The sequence below is a fragment of the Capra hircus genome, chromosome 25, assembly GCF_001704415.2.
Source record: "Capra hircus breed San Clemente chromosome 25, ASM170441v1, whole genome shotgun sequence".
NCBI lineage: Eukaryota > Metazoa > Chordata > Mammalia > Artiodactyla > Bovidae > Capra > Capra hircus.
The window spans coordinates 21,061,932-21,088,099 of record NC_030832.1 but is presented as its reverse complement, the minus strand read 5'-3'; the positions used below and the strand labels follow the sequence as shown (position 1 = coordinate 21,088,099).

At 42.0% G+C, this 26,168-nt stretch overlaps 1 protein-coding gene across 2 annotated transcripts in view; it reads left to right on the top strand.

Annotated features, from left to right (window-relative positions):
• Positions 711-26,168, top strand: part of COG7 (component of oligomeric golgi complex 7) — an 88,972-nt gene continuing 63,514 nt past the window's right edge. The window contains exons 1-4 of one of the 2 annotated variants that reach the window (XM_005697603.3): positions 711-1,086; positions 6,638-6,786; positions 7,081-7,197; positions 9,855-10,023. In XM_005697603.3, coding sequence (XP_005697660.1) covers positions 918-1,086; positions 6,638-6,786; positions 7,081-7,197; positions 9,855-10,023 — 604 coding nt within the window. In that variant the 5' untranslated portion in view covers positions 711-917. The remainder of the gene's footprint in view (positions 1,087-6,637; positions 6,787-7,080; positions 7,198-9,854; positions 10,024-26,168) is intronic. The other variant, XM_013974910.2, reaches the window with a different exon arrangement.

The window sequence follows — 26,168 nt, the reverse complement described above, 5'->3', positions numbered from 1 at the left end:
TGGCCAAAGTACTGGAGTTTCAGCTTTAGCATGAAACTTCCAAAGAAATCCCAGGGTTGATCTCCTTCAGAATGGACTGGTTGGATCTCCTTGCAGTCCAAGGGACTCTCAAGAGTCTTCTCCAACACCACAGTTCAAAAGCATCAATTCTTCGGCGCTCAGCCTTCTTCACAGTCCAACTCTCACATCCATACATGACTACTGGAAAAACCATAGCCTTGACTTAAGTGAAGTGAAGTGAAGTCACCCAGTCGTGTCCGACTCTTTGCGAGTCCATGGACACTAGGCTCCTCCATCCATGGTATTTTCTAGGCAAGAGTACTGGAGAACCTCCCGACCTAGGGATCGAACCCAGGTCTCCCACATTATAGACAGACGCTTTACCGTCTGAGCCACCAGGGAAGCCTTGACTTGCCTGAATTCAAATCCCACTGTGCTACAATCTAGCTACGTGATACTGAACAACTTGCTTAAACTGCCTCAGTTCTTCCACTTTAAGTTGGGGGAGAACAATAGCACTGGAAGGATTGTGAGGACTAAGTGTGCTAATAAAAGTAAGGGCTTTAGAGTAAGCACGTATTAAGCGCCCAGCCGGCATTTAAATTAGCAGAGGAAAAGGGACGCTCTTCTGTGGGACGCTCGCAGCTCGCCGCGTTTCCCGGAATGCCTGAAATCACTATAGTAACAGCTACCTACTTCCGGAAGAAGTACGGCGCGCGGCGAGGGTCAATCCCGGGCGTACACATCAGCGCGCTGACCCAGGGTCTGTGGAGGGGTCTGTCTCCGGCGCTGTCGATCCCCGGCCGCTGCTTCCCAGGCTGCCGCGGGTCCTCTCGCAGGGCCACCCGCTTCTGCAGCCGAGTGGCCGTCCGGAGCCAGGTCTTCAGGCTTGGACGCCGAGCTGCGACGGTGCAGCCATGGACTTCTCCAAGTTCCTGGCGGAAGACTTCGACGTGAAGGAGTGGATCAATGCGGCCTTCAGGGCTGGCCCCAAGGAAGCGGCGGCCGGGAAGGCGGACAGCCACGCAGCCACCCTGGTGATGAAGCTGCAGCTGTTCATCCAAGAGGTGAACCACGCCGTGGAGGGTGAGCGGCCGGGCAGAGCTCCCAGACGGGCCCGGGGTCCGCGGGGGTGCACGTAGTGGGCAGTAAATGTCAGCGCCTCCCGTGGAGAGCGAGCGAGCCCGGGTCTGGTTCCCGCGCAGTCCTCGTGGGGACATCCAGGTCTCAGCCCGCTGCTCGTCTCTCTGCAACACTTGCAGATTTGGGATCTTGCTTTCCACTTCCGGCAGTTTAAAACTTACTGGAGTGAATTTTAAGAATATGAAATAACTAGTCAACTGATCCTTACATTTGGCAGAAAGCATATAAAAGATGTATAGGAAAGACACAAATAGGGAAGACATTGTTTTAATGGATTAAAAAAAAGATCTTGTTACCTGTAGTTGATTTACAATGTGTTAATTTCTACTGTACAGTAAAGTGATTCAGTTATATATGTTATATGTATGTATTCAATAAGTTGGAACTCCCAATCCTTTGGCCACCTGATGCGAAGAGCTGACTCCTTTGAAAAGACCCTGATGCTGGGAAAGATTGAAGGCGGGAGGAGAAGGGGGCGACAGAGGATGAGATGGTTGGATGGCATCACCGACTCAGTGGACATGAGTTAGAGTAAACTCCAGGAGTTGGTGATGGACAGGGAGGCCTGGCTTATTGCAATCAATGGGGTTGCAAAGAGTTGGACACGGCTGAGCAACTGGACTGACTGACTGCCTGTATATACTTACGTATATACATTCTTTACCACATTCTTTCCCATTATGGTCTGTCGCAGCATATTGGATATAGATCATTTCCTGTGCTGTACACCAAGTAGGAGCTTGTTTATCCATTCCATATATAATTGTCCGCGTCTGCTAGCTTAAGACTCCCGCTCCATCCTTCCCCCACACCCCTCTTATAGTGGATCTCTATGTCAGTGAGGAAGATGGGCTGTCTTGATTGGAGACTTTTTATTCCCCACTTTTGTCTGTGCTGGGTCTTTATTGCTGCACTTGGACTTTCTCTAGTTGTAGAGAGTGGAGGGCTACTCTCTAGTTGCTCTTCATGGTCTCATTGTGCTATTTCTTGCTTTAGAGCACAGGATCTAGGATTCATGGGCTCAGTAGTTGTGACATACGAGCTGAGTTGCTCTGCAGCCTGTGGGGATTTTCCTGGACCAGGGATTGAACCAGTGTCCTGTGCATTGGCAGGTGGATTCTTAACCACTGGACCACCAGGGAAGTCCTAATGGGAGACTTTAAAGTATCAAATTAACTAACCAGAATAGTGAATTATTAAAAAAATACACACCAGAGTTAATAATAATTTAATGTATCTACTGTGCACCTGTCAAGAAATGAGCACCGGGGGTGAAAAGTTTATCTTTCTGGAGTTTGCTGCCTTGTGGGGAAGACAGGTGAACAGTTTAATTACAATGAAGGGTAGATTTACTGAGAACAGAACTGGAAGCTGAGAGTTAGATGAAGGCAGCAGTTGTCTCTTGTCTGGGAGGTTCATAAAGGGCTTTCCCTGTGTTAGGCCTTGAATGAAAGCTTCACAGGGCAAAGATGAGGAAGGCATTGTGTTTAGTCTCTCAGTTGTGTCTGACTCTCTGTGAGCCCATGGACTGTTATCGCCCACCAGGCTCCTCTGCCCATGGGATTCTCCAGGGAAGAATACTGGAGTGGGTTGCCTTTCCTTTCTCCAGAGGATCTTCCTGACCCAAGGATCAAAGCCAGGTCTGCATTGCAAGCAGATTCTTTACTGTGTGAGCTACAGGGAAGTTCAGGAAGGATTTTAATAATAATGATATGATGGCAAGTATCTGAGTCCTTGGTATACGTCAGGCACTGTTTTAAGGGCTTTGTATGTACTTTTGTAAAAAGAGCTACTTAATACTTAGTAATCTGTGGTCTTTTTAAAACAAATCATTTTAATTACTTTATTTGGCTGCACCGGGTGTTTAGCTGTGGCATAAGGGGTCTTCAGTCTTCATTAGGGCCTGTGGGATCTTTAGCTGTGGCATTCAAACTCTGTTGCAGCGTGCAGGATCTAGTTGCCTGACCAGGGATTGAACCTGGCTCCTGTGCCTTGGGAGCACAGAGTCTTAGCAACTGAACCACCAGGGTATTGCCTTGGATAGCCTTATGCTATCATAGATACAGCATAAATATCCATCAGCTGGTGAGTGGATAAACAAAATATGGAATACAACTCAGCAACATAAGGGCACAAGCTTTATCCTTGGTGAAAGAAGCAAGATGCAGAAGACTACATAATGCATGATTTCATGTGTCTGAAATGTCCAGAAAAGGTAAATTTTTAGAGACAGAAAGCAGTTAGTGGTTTCCCAGGGCTTGGGGTGGAAGCAGAGATTAAGTGCAAAGTGGCAGGAAGGAATTTTTTGGTTGATGTCAGTGTTCTTGTGGAGATAACATAGCTTGTTAAATTTGCTAAAAATCATTGAGTTGTATATTTGAAGTGAGTGAATTATATGCCAGCTAAATTATTCATCAATAAAGCTGTTTTTTAAAAAGCTTCAGCTTGTTGGGGAGGAGAGGGACATATCATAGAGGCTCCCAGACTTAATGTCCTACAGTTCTTGGGACAGCCCTGCGCAATGAAGAAGTGTCCTGGAGAAAATGTTAATAGTGCCGCCCCCTCCCCCAGCATGATTATCTTATTTAAACATGGCAGTAATCCTTAGAGGTAGGCACAGTTATTATTCCCACTTTATAGTTGTAGAAACTGCAGCCAAAGGTAGTAACTTGCCCAGCATTGTGTTGCTAATGAATGGGGAGACTGGATTTGAACCCAAGCGACTGGTCCCAGATCCCAGGCTCTTATCCATTATACTTTACTACCTTTCTGGTATTAAAGGGAGAGGGAACGCTTGTAGAGGTAGGTGGGTATAAAGAGACCTACCCAGTCCAGAAGAAAAGTGAGAAGTTCAAATAGAGCTTCATCAATAGCATCAGTACATATTAGTCCTTATTATTATTGGAGGATTACACTTCCATGAGGGGGAATTTCTGCTGGAAATAAGGTAGAAAAGTAGATTAGGATCAGACTGTGAAAGGCTTTTCTGGCCATCCTAAAGTTTTGATTTTCATCCTATAAGGCAGGGGTTCCCAAGCCCTGGGAACTATTAGGAACCAGGCCACAGTAGGTGAGCGGTGGGCAAGAGAGGGAAGTTTCATCTGTAATTTACAGCCACTTCCCATTGCTCACTTTTATAGGAAGCTCCACTTCTTGCTCAAGGAACTCAATAAATTCAATGCTCTTGAATCATCCCCAAACCATCCCCTGCCCCTCCCCTTTCCAGCTTCCCAGGTCCATGGAAATTTTGGTCCCTGGTGCCAAAAATGTTGGGGACCGCTTCTGTAGGTAGTGAGAAGCCATAGAAGGTTTAAAGCTTTATTTTTAGGGACAGTGAGACAAGGTCCCAAGTCTGTGGTGAGAAGAAGTTACTGCGGAGGTTGAAACTGGAGTTGTTGAGGATCCCTAATAGGGTGGATTGATTCATTATTCATTCAGTCAGCAAATATTTTTGGGGCTCAAACTTCTCCAGGGTCCAGAGATGCAGTGGTAAACAAGATCCGTTCTTAGGCTGGAAATGTTGGCAGGGTCCAGATCATGCAGGGAGGGATTTTACTGTCACATTAAAGAGTCTGGATTTGATTTAAAATGTGTGTAGTGGGAAGGTACTGGAGGATTTTTAAGCAGGACAGTGAGATGATTTAAGTCGCCATTCAGGAGACCATTGCTCTAGTCCAGAAGAGAGGTGACCGTGGCTTCACTTGGGTTTCTGGCAGTAGAGATGGGGAGAGAAGCGTAGCTTTAAGGTATTCTCAGGAGAAAGGGGAGAATTTGCTGATGGATTGGAATGAGGGATAAGGGGAGGGAATCAAGAATGATGGCAGATCCTTGTTCTGAGCAACCGTGAATGGGGGTGCCAAACGTGCCACAATGCTGCGGGAATTTGTAGTGAAATTCCAAGCAGCCATTGCCTAGATTCTGCAGTGAGCAGTGGCTAGTCTTGCTTTATGGCAAGTCTGTCCATCCCTCTATCCATCCATCCATCTTATTTTTTGATGTGTTTAAAAATAAATCGCAGATAACAGTAGACTTCGCCCTTTAAACATTTCATTTAGAACCCTAAACATTATAGAGTTCAGTTCTTGTTTATAGGTCTTGTTTTTCACTAGGTAAAATTTATGTAAGGTGGAATGGAGGGACCTTATCTGATCCGTTTGACGGGTTTTGACAGGTGTGTACGGCTAATACAACTCACCCCCCATCACCTTAGGCGGTCCCCTAGTCCCCCCTCCGATGGAGATTTGGCCCTTACCCTTCCAGAGGCATCCACGGGAGGTGATAGTTTTAAAATAGATTCTAGAAAGAACTAAATTTGAGGGTGCTGTGGAGCGGGGCGGGGGGGCGGGGGGGGGGGGGTGAAGAAGTTCACAAGGAACCAACCAGACCTGAAGAGTGACTCTGAGGTTTAGCAGGCAAGGGGCCGGGCCAGGGCCATAACAGCCTGTTAAAAATCAGGAAGCCTCTGTGCTTTGAAGAAATCTTTGTGTGTTCTGCCTTTGTTTCGTTAGTCATAAAACTTTACTTAAGGTCAGTGTTGGAGACAGAATGTTGTTTTATGGCAGAGCAGGGTGAACAGATTCTTGAAGTGTGTTTTCGATGTTAAAGTTCCATTCAATGTACTGGTACCAGGAGCAGAAGACTCTGAACTTCTTTGGTTGATTCCCCGGTGAATTGCTCTTTAAAGGACAAAAGGATTATGCCTTTTCCAGATAACACCTCCTGATCTGCAAGGATTTTCAAATTTTATTGTACACTTAGGATGTCTGTTAAAAAAAAAAAAAAATACAAGTTCCTTATCTACCAGGATTCCTAAATAAGAATCTCTGGCAGGTGACCTGGGGACCTGCATTTTAACTGCATTCCAGCTGATACCAGTGGTCTGTGGACTGCATTTTGAAAAGACCATGGAAGCAGAGGTTGGGTCCAGACACTCCTTGGCTTCAGCTCTGTGAAATCTTGGGCAACTTACTTAACCTTTCTGAGCGTTAGTTTTCTCATCTGTAAGAGGCAGCTGCTAATGACTGCTGTGTATGTTAAGTGATGTATGGAGAGCTTGGGGTGCAGAGTGGGCCTTCACCAGTGTCAGATTCCTCCCTTCTCCTTCCTGGAAAAGGGAGTTTCATGTGAATTCCCTGCCTATCCAGTGGTTAGGACTCTTTGCTTTCACTACTAGGGGGGCCTGGGTTCGTCTGGGATCCTGCAAGCAGCGTGGCACAACCAAAAAAAAAAAAAAAGAAGTTGCACTTCATCTCAGTGGTGGTGGGTCAGGTTGATGGTTTATCAGGGCTTTCACCATCATCCTGGGGAAGACAGGGTCCCAGCAGAGACCAGCTCCCCCACCCTCCGCGCCCCCGCCCCTGCCCAACACAGGCTCAGGAATCTGCATGGCTCATAGATCCTTAGGGAAGATTTGCTTCCTGTCATCTGATTTATTCATATTGTTCACTGGTGAGTGGTCCAGTGTTCACCTTTGGTTCTTGGGTTCTTGCTGCAGAAACAAGTCACCAGGCCCTCCAGAACATGCCCAAAGTGCTCCGTGATGTCGAAGCCCTTAAACAGGAGGCGTCTTTTCTGAAAGAACAAATGATTCTTGTCAAGGAGGACATTAAAAAGTTTGAACAGGACACATCTCAATCGATGCAGGTATTTTGGTTCCTAATTGTTGACTCTTGTTTTTGGAAGATGTTTGCCTTCCCAGCAGGAGGCCACCCCTCAGAATTCTGCCAAACACTCAAGCTACTCTTTTGTTTAGTACTTTTAGCTTATTCATCTCTTCCGCATCCCTGAACGTTTAACCATGTGATCAGTGTTGTGCCGGGTACAGAGTTCCCTAAGGCAGGACCATATCATGATGCTTATGTTTCGAGTTACTTGCAGAAGGCAGAGAAAATGGAACTGCCGCTTCCTTAGTGTCTGAGACCCTCATTTCTCTTCTAGGTGTTGGTAGAAATCGACCAGGTCAAGTCCAGAATGCAGCTTGCTGCAGAATCTCTTCAAGAAGCCGACAAATGGAGCACGTTGAGTGCTGATATCGAGGAAACTTTTAAGACTCAGGTAGGTTTCTTGTTTAGGGGATGGTGAATTGGTTTGTTGTTGTTAGGCTTCCCTGGTGCCTCAGATGGTAAAGAATGTGCCTGCCAAGCAGGAGACTTGGGTTCAATCCCTGGGTTAGGAATATCCCCTGGAGAAGGGAATGGCAACCCACTCCAGTATTCTTGCCTGGAGAATTCCATGGACAGAGGAGCCTGGTGGGCTACAGTCCATGAAGTTGCAAAGAGGCAGACAGGATTTAGCAACTGAACAGCAGCAACAAAGCTAAAAGTTACATCTTGTTTTTTCTTTTCCAGACCCTCTTGATATTCAGAAATCACTGCCTACAAGATCCAAAGCATCTAGCTGAACTCTTCCAGGCTCATAAAAACAGAATTAACTATTTCTGACCAAAGCCACTCTCCATTTGCTCCACTGCCTCCTCTCTTGGGTTAATGCATCCTTTTCCGTATAGGTTTACCTACCTGGAAACCTCAGCGGCCCTTCAGTGCCCCCTTCTCCCTGCCCCTCCCCTCTTTCTCTTCTGTTGTCTGTTCTTTCTGTCCCTCTGCCGCCCCCTGAGCTGGCTTTGTAGTCATTTTGCTCCTAGACCGTTTCAGCAACCGTCCACTCGCCTCCTTGCCATCAAGGCCCTCCCCGATCCCAGGTTATCCCCACCCACCACGTGTCCAGGGCATCTTCTAAAGCACAGATTGGCATGTGGCATTTCCCTGTCCCTCGCACCCCCAACCCAACCCCATCTTAACCTCTACCAGCTTCCCATTTTCCGTCTGATAAATTCTATGCTCCTTGCAAGCCACAACCTGTCCTTCCACACAGGGCTCTGGGCAGCCTGTGTTTACAGCTGTTCCTCCGGCCACTCCCTCTGTGTGATTTCAGCCTCTGCCTGCTCTAGACTGAGAACATCCCGTCCCTTTCATGCCTGTTCCCTGTTCCTTGCCTGAGCTGTCCCCCCTACTTTTCTTGATAGGACAGTAGCCTCCGCTTGTCCCTCGAGGCAGCTAAGTGTCACCTCCTTTTACATCTCTCCTTGCTGTCTCCTGGCCTCTCCAGTGCGTGGAACTCATGGCCCCCTCCCCTCTGCTCCTGTGACCCTTGAGCCAGCCTCTCTTTATTTTATCTAGTGGCCACCCCACATGTGATGTGCGGTCTTAGTTCCCTGACCAAGGGTCAGACCTGCACCCCGTGCTTTGGAAGTATGGGGTCTTAACCACAGCACCACCAGGGAAGCCCGTAAGCCATCCTCTTAAAGTGTCTCATAATCTTTCTCCCCCAAGTCATTCATGCACTGTGACCTTCGTCATCTTTTTGTCTCAACTATCTTTAAGACGGTGTCTGAGGCATTGTGGGCACCTGTCGAATACTGCAATGAAATACATTTCCTTACTCTCTTCATTCTTTTTTTAAATAGCATTTAGTTTTTTCTGTTTATAGACATAACTTATGTGTGTCTTACAAGATTTGGAAAATTGAGAAAAATGCGAGGAAGAAAACAAAATGATCCTATTCCTGTGCCCTAATAGTATTTTTTTTTAATGTCTGTTAGGTATTTTTCTAGGTTTTTGTAAAAATTTATGCTTTTGTATTATCTTATATGGATGCATGTATTGTAGGCATATGTTGGGTTGGCCAGAAAGTTCATTTGGGTTTCCCATGAGATATTATGGGATATTATTGGGATATTATGGAATAACCCAAATGCGCTTTTTGGCCAACCCAATGTATACATGTCTCTGTATATTCTAGTGTTTGTGTGTCCTTTTTGTGATTTATTTCACCTAATGATAAGTTGTAGAGACTGTGCTGTGTAATTAATACTTTTCAAAATGTGCTTTTTAAAAACATTTAAACCTATTTACGTACTTTTGGCTGTGCTGGGTCTTTGCTGCTGCTTGGACTTTTCCCTGGTTGCGAGGAACAGGGCCTCCTCTCTAGGTGTGGTGCACAGGCTTCTCATTGCAGTGGCTTCTCTTGTTGCGGAGCATGGGCTCGAGGATATTCATGCTTCAGTAGTTGTGTCTCCTGGGCTCTAGAGCATTGGCTCGGTAGTTGTGGCGCCTGGGCCAAGCTGCTCTGTGGCGTGTGGGATCTTCCCAGACCGGAAATCGGACCCTTGTCTCCTGCATTGGCAGGTGGATTCTTTACCACTGAGCCAGCAAGGAAAACCCCAAATGTGATTTTTAACGACTGTACAATATTTCACATGCCATTATGAGTCTCGTAATCTATATTTTATTTGTTATTATGGAAGATTTAGGTTCCTTCCAGGTCTTTGTCATTACAATACTAAAATCACATTAATCAATTTTAATGCATTAATATTTCTTTGTCCCTCTGATTTTTTTCCTTAGATTTCTAGAATAGAAAATACCAAGTTCTAAGGATGTAAATATTTTTAAGGCTCTTGATGCATATTGCTAATTTTCCCCCCAGAAAAAATATAATAAATTTAGACTAACTTTTTCTTTGCACCCTTCCCAAAGATAGCTGTTATAATTTTTCAGAAGTTTTTCCAGTTTGTTAGGAGGAAAATGGCACTTCCTTGTTTTAATTTGCTTTTATTTGAAGACTAGTAATACTGAACACGAAGTGTTTATGAGCCATGTTCTCTTAATTGGAGAGTCTTAACATAAATATTCTCTCTTCTGGTCTTCTTATAGGACATAGCTGTGATTTCAGCCAAGCTCACAGGTATGCAGAACAGCCTAATGATGCTCGTTGATACACCAGACTACTCAGAAAAATGTGTTCACTTGGAGGCGTTGAAGAACCGGCTGGAGGCCTTGGCCAGCCCCCAGATTGTAGCAGCATTCACATCTCAGTCTATAGGTGAGTGCTGGCTGCTTCCCATCTCTCTGTACACCTCTTTAAACAGATAAGGCTTTCCACGTCTTCAGTCTTGAGAATGTCTTCATTTTGGTTAAATTATGTACATTGGAAGTCAGTCTGTGCCTTCATGGTGGTTGCCTTTTCTTCAACATTCTATATGGACTTTTTTGAAATACAGACAGGCTGTAGAAACGCACCAGTGAGCGTCTCATCTAGACCCTAGCGTTAGCATTCGCCACATTTGCTTTACCACGTATCTGTTCACCTACCCACCTCTGTATCCATCCATCTTATTTTTATCATGCAAGTCAAAGTAAGCTGCAGACATCGGTACGCTTCACTCCTGAATGCTTCAGCATTCATGTAATAGCTAGAGTTCAGGGTTAGTTTAGGATCCTTTCTTTTTGTGAGGTGAAATTTACATTTAGTGTTAGTTGCTCAGTCACGTCTGGCTCTTTGTGACCCCATGGTCTGTACCCCACCAGGCTCCTCTGTCCATGGAGTTCTCTAGGCAAGAATACTGGAGTGAGTAGTCATCCCCTTCTCTAGGGGATCTTCCTGACCCAGGGATTGAACCTGGGTCTCTTACATTGCAGGTGAATTCCTTACCACCTGAGCCACCAGGGAAACCATTTAGAAAAATGTACACATATTAAGCCATTTAGAAAAATGTACAAATCTTGAGTTTTGAGCCTGATCAAGACCATTATAATGCTATGTTATTTTCCAGTGATTTTTTTCAACACATAAGTTTACCTAGCTCTCCCTCTCCATTTCATCCACAGAACTATTGGTTAAACAGGAAGCAGCAGCCACAGTAAAGCTGCTTTCTTACCTTGTTGTTGGTGTTCAGTCTCCCAGTTGTGTTCGACTCTTTGCGACCCCATGGACCACAGTACGCCAGACCTCCCTGTCCCTTACCATCTCCTGGAGCTTGCCCAAGTTCATGTTCATTGCATCAGTGATGCCATCCAGCCATCTCATCTTCTGATGCCCTCTTCTGCCTTTGATCTTTCCCAGCTTCAGGGACTTTTCCCATGAGTCATCTGTTCACATCAGATGACCAAAATACTGAGCTTCATCTTCAGCATTAGTCCTTCCAGTGAATATTCAGGGTTGATCTCCCTTAAGATTGACTGGTTTGACCTCCTTGCTGTCCAAGGGACTTTGAGGATTCTCCTCCAGCACCACCAGTTTGAAAGCATCAGTTCTTTGGTGTTCTGCCTTCTTTACAGTCCAGCTCTTACAACTGTACATGATCACTGGGAAGACCATAGCTTTGACTGTATTACCTTTGTTGGCAGAGTAATGTCTCTGCTTTTCAACACACTCTCTAGGTTTGTCATAGCTTTCCTGCCAAGAAGCAGTTGTCTTCTGATTTCATGGTTAAAGTCACTGTTCGCAGTGATTTTAGAGCCCAAGAAGAGGAAATCTGTCACTAACTTCCACCTTTTCCCCTTCTATTTGCCATGTAGTAATGGGGTTGGATGCCATGATCTTAGTTTTTTTAATATTTAGTCTTAAGCCTGCTCTTTCACTCTCTTTCTATACCCTCATCGAGAGGTTCTTTAGTTTCCTCTTCGCTTTCTGCCATTATAGTAGTGTCGTGTGCATTTCAATAATGAAATGAAACCATAAATAGTTCTGATATATTTGTTCTGTTTGCTTTTTTTTTTAAGATTTATTTAATTTTTGGCTGCACTGGGTCATCATTGCTGCATGTGGGCTTTCTCTAGTTGTGGTGAGTGGGGTCTACCGTTTACTGCACTCTGCAGACTTCTCATTGCGATTGCTTCTCTTGTTGCAAATACAGGCTCTAGGCACTAGGGCTCAGTACTTGTGGTATATGGACTTAGTTGCCCAGTGGCATGTGGAATCTTCCTGGAACAGGGATTGAACAAGTGTCCCCTGCATTGACAGGTCAATTCTTAACTACTGGACCACCAGGGAAGTTCAAAATGTACTCTCTTTAAAAAAATATATTTTTTTAAAAATTTCAAATTTAAATCCAAGGTCATGAGGCTTTCCCCCTATATATATTTTTTTTCTAAGAGTTTTATAGTTTTAGCTCTTACATTTAGGTCTTTGATATATTATAAGTTAATTTTTATGTATGGTATAAGGTAAGCGTCCAATTTCTTTCTTTTGCATGTGGACATCCTGTTTTCTGAGCATCGTTGTTTCTGAGTATAGTTGTTAAAGGACTCTCCTTTCCCCCAGTGAATGATCATGACTTCTTTGTTGAAAATCTTCTGACCATGTGTGTGAAGGTTTATTTCTGGGCTCTCTATTCTCTCTATATACAGAGGCATGTCTTAGTCCTTATGCCAGTACCACATTGCTTTGATTATTGTAGCTTTGTGGTAACTTCTGAAATCATGGATTGTGAACCCACCAATGTTGTCCTTCTTTTTCAAGATTGTTTTGGCTTTTTGGAGGTCCCTTGAAATTCCATATTAATTTTAGGGTGAATTTTTCCTGTTTTTCCAGAGAACACCTTTGAACACCATTTTGGAAGGGATAACTTTGAATCTGCAGGTGGTTTGGGTAGTATTATCATCTTTTAAAACATTTCTATTTATTTTTTAATTGGTGGAAAATTGCTTTACAATTTTGTGTTGGTTTCAGCTGTACAACACGAATCAGTCATAATTTTAATTTTATATATCAGTCATAATCAGAGATATATATCTCCCTCCCTTCCCTCCCCCCGTCCCGCCCTCTAGGTCGTCACAGAGCGCTAGGCTGGGCTTCCTGTGTTATTTAGCAACTTCCCACTAACCATCTGTTTCACACATGATAGTGGATATGTGTTAATGCTGCTTTCTCCATGCATCTTACCCTCACCTTCTCCTGTTGGAAATTTTCTAATTCATGAGCGCAGTATACCTTTTCGTTTATTTATATCTTTAAAAATTTCTTTCAGTGGTGTTTTTTGACTTTCAGTGTACAAGATTGTTCATTGTTACTGTATAGAAATGCAGGTGAGTTTTGGTGTGTTGATTTTGTATCCTGCTGCATTAACTTAATAGTTCTAACAGTTCGTGTGTGTGTGTGTGTGTGTGTGTGTGTGTGTGTGTGTATGTGTGTGTGTGTGGAATCTTTAGCACTTTCTATATATGAGATCATATTATCTGCAAACAAAGATATTTTTACTTCTTCCTTCCCTTTTGGATGCTTTTTATATCTTCATCTTACATAATTGTTCTGACTGTAACTTCTAGTACTGAATTGAATAGAAGTTGCAAAAGTGGGCATCCTTGTCTCATTCCTGATCTCAGAGGAAAAGTTTGAAATGGTCTTTCATATATGACCTTTATTACGTTGAGGTTGTTTGCTTCTATTCCTAGTTTTTTTGAGTGTTTTTAATCATGAAAAAGTCTTACATTTTATCACATGGCTTTTTTGCATCAGTTGAAATGATCATGTGAACATTTTCCCTTTGTTAATGTGGTGTGTTACATTTATTGATTTTCATGTGTTGAGCCTTCTTTGCGTCCCAGAGTAAATCCCACGTGGTCAAGGTATATGATCCTTTTAATATGCTGTTGAATTTGGCTGCTGGTATTTTGTTGATGATTTTTGCATCTATATTTATCAGGGATATTGATCTGTAGGTTTCTTTTCTTGCAGTGTCTTTGTTGGCTTCGGGATTAAGGTAAAGCTGACCTCATAGAACAGGCTGGGAAGTCTTCAGCGCTCTTCAGTTTGGAGAAGAGTTTGAGAAGTATTAGTATTAATTAAACTTTTTTTTTTCCATTTGTGCTGGGTCTTTGTTGCTGCACATGGGCTTTCTCGAGTTGTGGTGTGGGCTTTCTCACTGAGGTGGCTTCTCTTGTTGCAGAGCATCGGCTCTAGATATGTGGATTTCAGTAGTTGCAGTACCAGGTTTAGTTGCCCTGAGGCATGTGGAATCTTCCTGGGCCGGAGATTGAACTTGTGTCTCCTGCATTTGCAGGTGAATTCTTAATCACTGGGCCATGAGGAAAGTCCAAGTATTAATTCTTAATTAATCACTGAAGCCATCTGATATACTTTTCTTTGTTGAGAGGTTTTTGATTACAGATTCAGTAAATCGTTTTATATCCATTCAGAGTTTCTATTTCTTCGTGATTTAGTCTTGGTACACTGAATATTTCTAACAACTTGTTCATTTTACCTAGTGTATCCAATTTGTTAGCATATAATTATCCATAGTACTTTCTTATAATTCTGTTACCTTTAGTAAAATTGGTAGTGATGTCCTCCCTTTCATTTCTGATTTTCTTTATTTGAGTCCTCTTCCTTTTCCTTGGTGAACCTAAGTAAAGGTATATCAATTTTGTTTACTTTTTCAAAGACTTTTTTCAACCCTTCGTTTTGTTGATTTTAATGTTTTGTTTCTGATATTCTCTGTTTTACTTATTTTTGCTCTTTATTATTGCTTCCCTTTTACTAACTTTGGGTTTCGCTTTCTTCCCCCTAGTTTTGTAAGATGTAGAGTTTAGGTTGTTGATTTGAGATCTTTCTTCTTTCTTAACGTAAGCATGTACAGCTATAAACTAGCTCTTAGGATTGCTTTTGTGGCATCTCGTAAGTTCTGGTCTGTTAGGTTTTTGTTTTCATTTGTCATTTTTAAAATTTCTCTTGTGGTATCTTTTTGACTCATTTGTTGTTTTGGAGTCCACATTATTTGTGAATTTTTCAGTTTCCTTTTTTTAGTTGATTTTCAGTTTTATTCCATGGTGATCGGAAAAGATATTAGATGATTTGTATGACTGTAGTCTTTAGAAATTTAGCAAGACTTGTTTTGTGGCCTATGATATGGTCTGTCCTGGAGAGTGTTTTATGAGTACTTCAGAATGTGTATTCTGCCGTTGTTGGATGGAGTGTTCTGTATTGTTTGTTAGGTCTAACTGGCCTGTGATGTTTGTTTAAGTCCCTGCTTCTTTATTATCTTCTCTCTGGTTGTCTTAATGTGCTCTCTGAATGCACCTTCTGCAAGCTCTGTTCCTTTTCTTTTTTTTACCCCCTGTGGTACTTTTGCAAAGGTCACATGGTAGAATTTTTTTTGTTTGTATTTATTTCTATTTATTCATATTTGTATGTGGGTGCTTTTTTTCTGGGTCCACTGTTTACTGAAAAATAATGAGTCTGGGATCTCCATGGAAACCCCTCCGTGTTTTGCTGTTGTTTGGTCGCTTAGTTGTATCCAGCTCTTTGCAACCCTATGGACTATAGTACACCAGGCTTCCCTGTCCTTCACTATCTCTCAGAGTTTGTTTAAACTCATGTCCATTGAGTCGGTGATGCCATCCAGCCATCTCATCCTCTGTGATACCCTTCTCCTTCTGCCCTCAGTCTTTCCCAGCATCAGGGTCTTTTCCAGTGAGTCAGCTGTTTGCATCAGGTGGCCAAAGTATTGGAGCTTCAGCTTCAGTATCAGTCCTTCCAATGAATATTCAGGGTTAATTTCCTTTGGGATTGACTAGTTTGATCTCGGAGTCCAAGCAACTCTCAAGAGTCTTTTAGGGCACCACAGTTCAAAAGCATCCGTTCTTTGGCATTCAGCCTTCATTATGGTCCAACTCTCACATCTGTACATCACTACTGGAAAAACCATAGGTTTGACTAGGTGGCCCTTTGTTGGCAAAGTGATGTCTCTGCTTTTTAATGCACTGTCTAGGTTTGTCATAGCTTTTCTTCCAAGGATCAAGCCTCCTTGTTTACCTGGACTTAATTGAAAGCTTTCCTCTTGCCCTTGATTTAAAGGCTACATTCTCTGATGTGCCCAAAGAGAATGGATTCAGGACTCTTCTCCAGCCTCTTCATTCCATGTCCTCCCCATTTGTCAATTCTTTATTTTGCATCTTCTCTTCATTAGCCTGATTCCAGGACGAGAGCTGGACCTTTGGAAAATCACCATCTGACAGTTTTGTTCCTCATGTTTTCTAGTGAATTTGGTGCAGCTGTAGACCACGGAGCTCACTTGTGTGGTTGGGGTATGCATCCATTTGATGGGGGATTAGGGAAGTAGGAGTGGGGACTGGGGCTCCATGAATTTTAAGTTTTTTTCCTTTACTTCTGTGTGAATTGGCTACTTGGTGCTGGAATCAGGTTTGAAGAATGCCCTGTGGGTCAGGATCACAGGCTTTGGTTTTGGAGTAAGCTGTATTTGACAGCTTTCATTCACAAATTTGAATCAGGCTTCATTCTAGATTCTGCTGTTTGTAGGCAGGATGCTGATTCAGAAGGGGGAAATGGGTCCTGCAGCTGTTCCACGGCTGAGCTGGGGTGGAAGCAGACCCTCTCCTGCCTGCCCAGGCCTCCTTGGCCCCTGGTGCTCCATGCTAATGTCCAGTTTTTCCCAGCATACCCACTCGTTGGCCAAAATGATTGAATATCTGATTGGTATTCTCTGAAGTGTGTAGTATGGATGTTTTCCTGGCATCAACACAGATGGATGAAACTGTGTTTTTCTTTGGTGGTTAATTTTGATGAACATCGGGAAGGGTTTTTTTCTGCTACAAAAGTAATGTGCTCTTTAATCAATTATCTTTCCAAGAAGGCAAAGGTGCTTCTTTATCTAACAGTTTTTAAAGGGAAATCTGATAAATTAGTACATCCCCGACATAGTACCCACAATCTTCAAGTATACATGCCTCATTCATTTTATAAACTAGTGGATTCAGTTCATAAATTGAAGCAACTTTTTGGAGCCTAACTTTACATATGGCAGGGATATTCATTTATCTACGTGATCTTATGAAAATAATAAGCATTTTAAAAGCACATAGTTATTTTTAAACTCATGGAGTCCTGCCCATTACAATGAGAACTACTGTCTAGTCTCTGGAGTTTAGCTGAGTTATGTCCACAGTGGTTGCTATTACAGCTTTTCCTTCTCAGCAGCTTATTGGACTTACAAGAAATGGAGGAAAACAGAACAAGTATAAAGAGGTTTTGTACCTGATAGCTCAGGGTTTTTTCCCCCATTCTTTCTTTTACATTTTATTCTAAGGCTGTGGCATCTGTGTTTTGACCAGAAGGGGGCAGATGGGAGCCGGAGATGCTGCATGCATGGGAGGCCACTGAAACTGTATCTGTGTTTTCATCAATAGACCTGAAACCAAGTGTTGTGTTTAGCACTTCCTCTGCCCTTAGGGAAAAATATAAGAAAGTACTTGATATTAGACCCATAGAGTCCATTGCTATCTGTTGAATGCTGGTGTTTACCAGATAATTTTCTTATTCCTCAAACCATTAAATATGTGAAGTTCTAGGAGTTTAGTTTGTTTGCTTAGTTCCCATCTGATATAATCAGAGTAGGAGTTTTCAGAGGGATTACTAACTTGTAAATAGTGTTTAAAATATTAATTACATGAGGAATGGCAGGGAATACAAAAATGAAAAAGACTGCTGTCCTTCAAGGACTTCATACCTTGGTTGAGGGTGAGGCTGGGAGAAAACAAGTACACAGATAATTTTATTACATAATGGAATGTGAAAACTGCCTTAGGCCTCCCCAAGATGAAGGAAAATCGAGGAAGCTTTTATGAAAGAGCTAGTATATGCACAGAACCTTGAAAGAGATGAATTTTTAAAAATTTAAATTGCTTCTGATTATAAAATAATACAGAGAAGGCAGTGGCACCCCACTCCAGTACTCTTGCCTGGAAAATCCCATGGACGCAGAAGCCTGGTAGGCCACAGTCCATGGGGTCACGAAGAGTCGAGCATGACTGAGTGACGACTTCACTTTCACTTTTCACTTTCATGCATTGGAGAAGGAAATGGCAACCCACTCCAGTGTTCTTGCCTGGAGAATCCCAGGGATGGGGGAGCCTGGTGGGCTGCCAGCTATGGGGTCGCACAGAGTCAGACATGACTGAAGTGACTTAGGAGCAGCAGCATAAAATAATACATATACAAGTTACTAAAATTTGAAAAAATGGAGAAAAGTGTAAAAAGAAAATGATATACCAGTAAACTCACCACCCAGAGATGACTGCTAGTATTTTTTTTTAATTAAAAAAAAATTTTTTTAATTAATTTATTTTTTGGCTGTGCCCTGTGGCATGTGGGATCTTAGTTCCCTGACCAGGGATCAAACTCTTGCCTCCTACAGTGGAAGCACAGAGTCTTAACCACTGGACCACTAGGGAAGTCCCTTTACTATTATTACTTAAAAATTTTTTAACCATTAGTATTTTTCCAGTTTTTTTTTCCTTTGTGTACATAAATCTTTTAAGGAAAGCACATACATTGAGTATAGGCAATTTTGTATCTTTTTTGCTCCCTTTAGCAATATAGCATGAGCTTTTTCTCAGGGATATAGGGATTTGATAGGTGAGGAAAAGCATTTAGGGCAGAAGGAATAATGTATATTTGGATGGTATAGAAAGGAGAAAATTCAGGCTCTGTTTTGGGAATAACAATTAAACCCATTTTAGTGGATGAACATTGGGAAATGGTCAAAGGTGAGGCTGGAAAGGAAGGTGGGGACAGAGCATAGTTTGCCTTGAACAAATTAAGGAGTTTCTATTGAGGGAATGACTTCATTGCTTCTGACAATTTAGTAGTCTGCTGAGGAATGTGGCAAGAATGGAAGGACTAATAAATTGTCAGCAGCAATGAAATCATTCCCTCAGTAGAAACTCCTTAATTTGGAGATGGGCAGACCTAGTTTCAAATCTTTGGGCCGCCGCATATTAGCAGAGACCTCCACTTCCTGCTCAGTGAAATGAGTGTAGAATACGCCCTATGTTCTTGGGAGGATTAAACAAGACAGGCGTCAGCTCCTGATCCAGAGGAGGCCTCCAGGGAATATTGCTTCCTCTTTCTCCGGAACCTCTCATTCAAGACTTGTAGCCCGTATAGCAGCCTAAAGGGAATAATTCCTAAGAGGCCAGTAAAGAACTCCTGAACACTCTCTTGGAATGAGAGCTGCATCATTTCCAAAAAGCTGTGCAGCTCAGCAGATTTAACTAAACTGTCAATACATTTTGGAAGCCCAGACCCACACATAAGTTAGTTGGGTTTTTTTCTTGAATTTGGGCTTCCCTGGTGGCTCGGACAGTAAAGAATGTGCCTGCAGGGCCGGAAACCTGGCTTCAACCCCTGGGTCAGGAAGATCCCCTGGAGAAGGGAATGGCAACCCACTCTAGTATTCTTGCCTGGAGAATTCCTTGGACAGAGGAGCCTGGCAGGCTCCATAGGGTTGCAAAGAGTTAGACACGACTGAGTGACTAACACTTTCTCTTCTACTTTCTTGAATTTAGTTAAATGTTTTTCCATCACCTACAGGGCTGAAAAGTTAAGTAGCACTGAAAGGTCTAAAAGGGAAAAGTAACATCTTCTTTCTCTACCTAGTCCTTATCCAAGAAGGCCACCACTTTTAGAGCTGTTTTTCTGTGGTCTTTTACTTTATCTTTCTGCATGATAAATGTATTAGTTTATTTCTTCATGTTTCAATTTTAGCCATTGTCTGTTGACTTCTGTTGTTCCAGCTAAGGATTTAGCTTTCATATCACTCCTCTTTCTCTTTCCCATTATCCTCCTGTCTCCTTATTTTAATTGAATCAGTAAATAATATTTATATTATCACAACTTTATAAATTATTAATTTTTGCTGAGTCAAGCCCAGGTACTATGATTTCATTCCCTTTCCTGCTCAGCTTCATGTTTATCCTGAAATTTCTGATCACCTTTTTATCCCCTTCTCATTCTTCCAGCTCTCCATACTCCCTGTTTTTTTCCAAATAGGTTCTTGGGGATAATGCTTTGTTCCAAGTACCCCCTGTTCCCCAGAAACTCTCCTTTTGGAATGCTGCCTCTGCTCTGGACATGCAGATCCCAGGATTCTTTACTGGTGCTCAGATTTAAAGTCTTGTTTCTGTCAGTTGTCAATCTGGACAAGTCATAGGAGTTAGATGATGTCTCAGGAACCTGGCCAAGACATATCTGGGCCCTTCTAGTTGTGTGATCTCGACGAACTTATTTATTTCAGTGTCTTACCTCATACGGTTGCCTTGAGATTATAAGTGAGCTTGCATAAATGGAGAAGCTTTGGAAGTTCTGTGAATGAAAAGTAGACTAGCTTATCCACAGTGACTTTGTTTCAGTGTTACTACCTACTCTGCATTTCAAAGGGCTTAGATATTATCCTTGCTGCTGTTTATATTTGCCTGTACATTCAACCAGGTATCCTCTTTCTCCCGGAAAAATGAGCATCAGAGAGTGGGAGAAGTGAAGGACAGCTCTCAGCACATGCCTAGAAGGGTGGTGCTTGCTGTTTACACCTAGGCAGAAATGGGGGTGGGGTGGGATAAGTTCTGCAGACTGATATAGTGGGGGAGCTATTTTAGGAAGAGATTTAAGAGCATATTTTCTATATATTTATTTTATTTAACATGTAATTATGACATATAGCCTATGTGAAAAGTACTTTCTTGTGTTTAAATAGCATGCAAAATCATTTGCAGAAGCAACAATAAATGAATTTGGGGGGACTCTTTATTTTTTAATGTCAGTGTCCAGGTTGCTTCCTATTGGTGCCATAAGGTTTTTCTACTGTTTGTTTATAATTAAAAGTCAATTATTGATGTGAAATGGTAACCCATTTACCATATGTTATTACACTTTGGGTACGTGAGGTAGAGACTTGGGGACCACGTGAATATTTTATTCACATGATACCTGCATCAATTTGAGATTCTCTTGGTATCAAGTGATGAAAACCTATTTCAAAGTGGCTTAAAGGAAAAAGAGATTGTATTGGTTTATGGAACTGAGAAGTTCAGGGATAAACTTGCTGCAGGCCTGGCTTGATTCAGGAGCACAGACTATGTCTTTAGAACCCAGAGTCTCTCTTGGCGTTTCTTGGCTCTGTCTTCCTATGTGTTGGCTTTACTTGCAGGCACATTCTTTGGGTGGTGGCCATTGCAGTTCTAGGCCTCCTTTCAGGCAGTTCAAGAAGGGGTGTCAGGATTAATCTTGATCTTGTTTCACATGCAGCTTTGGCACCTCTGAGTCAGTTACTTTGATTATGTGGACTCAAGGCCCTGGTTGGCCAGGCCTGGGTATCATCCCAGAGCTGCAGGTGGAGTTGTTCCACTGGAAACATTTAGATCTTAGGAGAATGGGAGGCAGGGATATCGTTCCCCAGAGGAAGACCATAGTTCTTTCTTTTTTAAAAAATTTATTTATTTATTTTAATTGGAGGCTAATTACTTTACAATATTGTAGTGGTTTTTGCCATACATTGGCATGAATCAGCCATGGGTGTACATGTGTCCCCATCCTGACCCCCCTCCCCCCTCCTTCCCCATCCCATCCCTCAGGGTCATGCCAGGTGCACCAGCCCTGAGCACCCTGCCTCATGCATTGAACCTGGACTGGCGGTCTGTTTCACATATGGTAATATACATGTTTCAATGCTATTCTCTCCAATCATCCTACCCTCACCTTCTCCCACAGAGTCCAAAAGTCTGTTCTTTGTCTCTGGGTCTCTTTTGCTGTGTCACATATAGGGTCATTCATTACTATCTTTCTAAATTCCATATAAATGTGTTAATGTACTGTATTGGTGTTTTTCTTTCTGACTTACTTCACTCTGTATAATAGGCTCTGGTTCCATCTACCTTATTAGAACTGATTCAAATGCATTCTTTTTAGTAGCTGAGTAATATTCCACTGTGTATATGTACCACAGCTTTCTTATCCATTCATCTGCCGATGGACATCTAGGTTGTTTCCATGTCCTAGCTATTGTAAACAGTGCTGTGATGAACATTGGGGTACACGTGTGTCTTTCAATTCTGGTTTCTTCCATGTGTGTGCCCAGCAGTGGGATTCCTGGATTGTATGGCAGTTCTATTTACAGTTTTTTAAGGAATCTCCACGCTGTCCTCCATAGTGGCTGTCAAAATATGCATAGAAACTAATGAAAATGAAAACACAACAATTTAAAACCTATGGGATTCAGTAAAAGCAGTGCTAAGGGGAGGGTTCTTAGCAGTACAAGCTTACCTCAAGAAACAGGAGAAAAATCAAATAAATAACCTAACTTTATACCTAAAACAACTAGAAAAAGAAGAAATGAAGAACCCTAGGGCTAATAGAAGGAAAGAAATCATAAAAATTAGGGCAGAAATAAATGAAAAAGAAACAAAGGAGACTATAGCAAAAGTCAACAAAACTAAAAGCTGGTTCTTTGAGAAGACAGACAAACCATTAGCCAGACTCATCAAGAAAAAAAGGGAGAAGAATCAAATCAACAAAATTAGAAATGAAATTGGAGAAATCACAACAGATAACACAGAAATGCAAAGGATCATAAGAGACTACTATCAGCAACTATATGACAATAAAATGAACAACTTGGAAGAAATGGATGAATTCTTAGAAAAGTATAACCTTCCAAAACTGAACCAGGAAGAAATAGAAAGTCATAACAGACCCATCACAAGCATAGAAATCGAAACTGTAATAAAAAATCTTCCAACAAACGAAAGCCCAGGACCAGATGGCTTCACAGGTGAATTCTACCAAAAATTTAGAGAAGAGCTATTGAGTTGAACACCTATTCAACTTAAACTCTTCCAGAAAATTGCAGAGGAAGGTAAACTGCCAAACTCATTCTATGAGGCCACCATCACCCTAATTCCAAAACCAGACAAAGATGCCACAAAAAAAGAAAACTACAGGCCAGTATCACTGATGAACATAGATGATAAAATCCTCAACAAAATACTAGCAAATAGAATCAAACAATTTATTTAAAAGATCATACATCATGATCAAGTGGGCTTTATCCCAGGGATGCAAGGATTCTTCGATTCTCCTATATTTGCAAATCAATCAATGTGATACAACACATTAACAAATTGAAAGATAAAAACCATATGACTATCTCAATAGATGTAGAGAAAGCTTTTGACAAAATTCAGCATCAATTTATGATGAAAAAAACCCTCCAGAAAGCAGGCATAGAAGGAGCATACCTCAACATAATAAAAGCCATATATGATAAACCCACAGCAAACATGATCCTCAATGATGAAAAATTGAAAGCATTTCCTCTAAAGTCAGGAACAAGACAAGGGTGCCCACTCTTACCACTGCTGTTCAACATAGTTTTGAAAGTTTTAGCCACAACAATCAGAGAAGAAAAAGAAATAAAAAGAATCCAGATTGGAAAAGAGGAAGTAAAACTCTCACTGTTTGCAGATGACATGACCCTCTACATAGAAAACCCTAAAGACACCACCAGAAAATTACTAGAGCTAATCAATGAATATAGTAAAGTTGCAGGATATAAAATTAATATACAGATATCCCTTGCATTCCTATACACTAACAATGAGAAAACAGAAAGAGAAATTAAGGAAACAATTCCATTCACCATTGCAACAAAAGAATAAAATACTTAGGAATAAATCTACCTAAAGAAACAAAAGACCTATATATAGAAAACTATAAGACACTGATGAAAGAAATCAAAGAGGACACAAATAGATGGAGAAATATACCATGTTCGTGGATTGGAAGAATCAATATAGTGAAAATGAGTGTACTACCCAAAACAATCTATAGATTCAGTACAATCCAGAACCAGAACAAATAATTTCACAATTTGTATGGAAATACAAAAAACCTCAAATAGCCTAAGCAATCTTAGAAATTAGAGAAATTAGAGAAATCTGAGAAATTAGAGTGGAACTGGAGGAATCAACCTGCCTGACTTCAGACTATACTACAAAGCTACAGTCATCAAGACAGTATGGTACTGGCACAAAGACAGAAATATAGATCAATGGAACAAAATAGAAAGCCCAGAGATAAATCCACACGCCTGTGGACACCTTATCTTTGACAAAGGAGGCAAGAATATACAATGGAGGAAAGGCAGTCTCTTTAACAAGTGGTGCCAGGAAAACTGGTCAACCACTTTTTGTAAAAGAAGGAAACTAGAACACTTTCTAACACGATACCCCAAAATAAACTCAAAATGGATTGAAGATCTAAATGTAAGACCAGAAACTATAAAACTCCTAGAGGAAAACATAGGGAAAACACTCTGACAGAAATCACAGCAGGATCCTCTATGACCCACCTCCTTGAGTAATGGAAATAAAAGCAAAAATAAACAAATGGGACCTAATTAAATTTAAAAGCTTTTGCACAATGAAGGAAACTATAAGCAAGCTGAAAAGAGCCTTCAGAATGGGAGAAAAGAATAGCAAATGAAGCAACTGACAAAGAATTAATCTCAAAAATATACAAGCAGCTCATATAGCTCAATACCAGAAAAATAAACAACCCAATCAAAAAAATGGGCCAAAGAACAAAACAGACATTTCTCCAAAGAAGACATACAGATGGCTAACAAACACATGAAAAGATGCTCAACATCACTCATTATCAGAGAAATGCAAATCAAAACTACAGTGAGGTACCATCTCACGCCAGTCAGAATGGCTGCTATCAAAAAGTCTACAAACAATAAATGCTGGAGAGGGTGCAGAAAAAAGGGAATCTTGTTACACTGTTGATGGGAATGCAAACTAGTCCAGCTGCTGTGAAGACTATGGTTCTTTTAGAAGAAGGACAGTAGATGTGGGGTGGCCAGAATGTCAGGTCCACAAAGAGACCTGGCAGGGGCCCCTGCCCAGCAGGTGCTCACTGGTCTTTTTGAATTGAATTGGTTATGTGCTAAGAGCCTAGAATTCCTCTGGTTGCCAAAGTAGACTTTCTTTTTCTCTCTGTTGTTCAAATCAGGAACTTGTTAAACTCAGGTTTACAAATTTGTCTGTTTAGTGTATTGATCTTGAAAACTCGGATTCCTCTATAAGGGCAAAGAAAGAAAGTGAAGTCGTGAAGTCACTCAGTCGTGTCTAGCTCTTTGCCACCTTGTGGACTTGTAGCCCGCCAGGCTCCTCCGTCCATGGGATTTCTCAGGCAAGAATACTGGAATGGGTTGCCATTTCCTTCTCCAGGGGATCTTCCCAACTCAGGGATTGAACCCAGGTTTCCTGCAATGCAGAGAGACTCCTTACCGTCTGAGCCACAGGCTTCCCCTTTATAAGGGCAAAAGACCCACATATTGTTAATTTTAAGGTTTTACAGTGCTTTTGCTAAATGGATTTGCTGTTGGCCAATTCTGCTTTATTATTTGTTTCAAGAAATAACAAATTCTACTCTGTTGGGTAGAAATTTCTTAACATTGGATTATATATTTAGACCAGTGCTCATTGTAGCATTTTCTTTCTAAAAATATTTTTTTGACAGTCCACTAAAATGATGGCAGTGTTTAATAGGAGTGATAGGATTGCGGGCAGTTTCTCCTTCATACTTACAGTCAGTTGGGGCTTCCTGGGTGGCTCTAGTGGTAAAGAACCCACCTGCCAATGCAGGGGACACAAGAGACGTGGGTTTGATCCCTGGGTTGGAAAGATCCCCTGGAGGACGGCGTGGCAACCCTCTCCAGTATTCTTGTCTGGAGAACTCCGTGGACAGAGGAGCCTGGTGGGCTACAGTCCATGGGGCCACAAGAGTCAGACACGACTGAAGCAACATAGCACAGATGGATGCACACACACTGTCAGTTGCTAACAGTGTTCTCAACAAGCCAGGGCTTGTGGTATCTGATTGAGTCACATGTTCTACCCTTAACTTGACTTGTTTTTCACGTGTGTGATCTCCACACGAGTTGATTCATTGTCTGGGTAGGAACTTCTGAATATTAGCTCACAATTAATCCACATTCATCCTGCTGAATTCTTGCTCTTGGCTGCAACAGAAAACCTGGTAACAGTATGTACCTGTTTTCTGTTGTTCCCTCCCCACAGAGGGAGGGCCAGCAGAGCATCCAGACACAGGAAGTATAGAGGCCCTGGGGCAGCAAAGAGCATGATTTCTTCTTGGCACCTGTCAGAAGGTCTGCTCGTGCCAGTAATTTTTAGATCCTATGAATACTAGCTTGGGTCCCATGAAAGGCCTGTTTTTGTAGGTCGGAAGTGGTTAAGTAGCAGCAGCAACAGCGTACGGTTCAGCCTGTCCCTCCATCAGCGGTCCTGCTGTTGACCTGCAGGCAACTGAAGTTCTCTGGGCTGCAGTTTCCTCACCCCGATGTGGTTGGTCGATGGTTATTTTAGACAACTTTT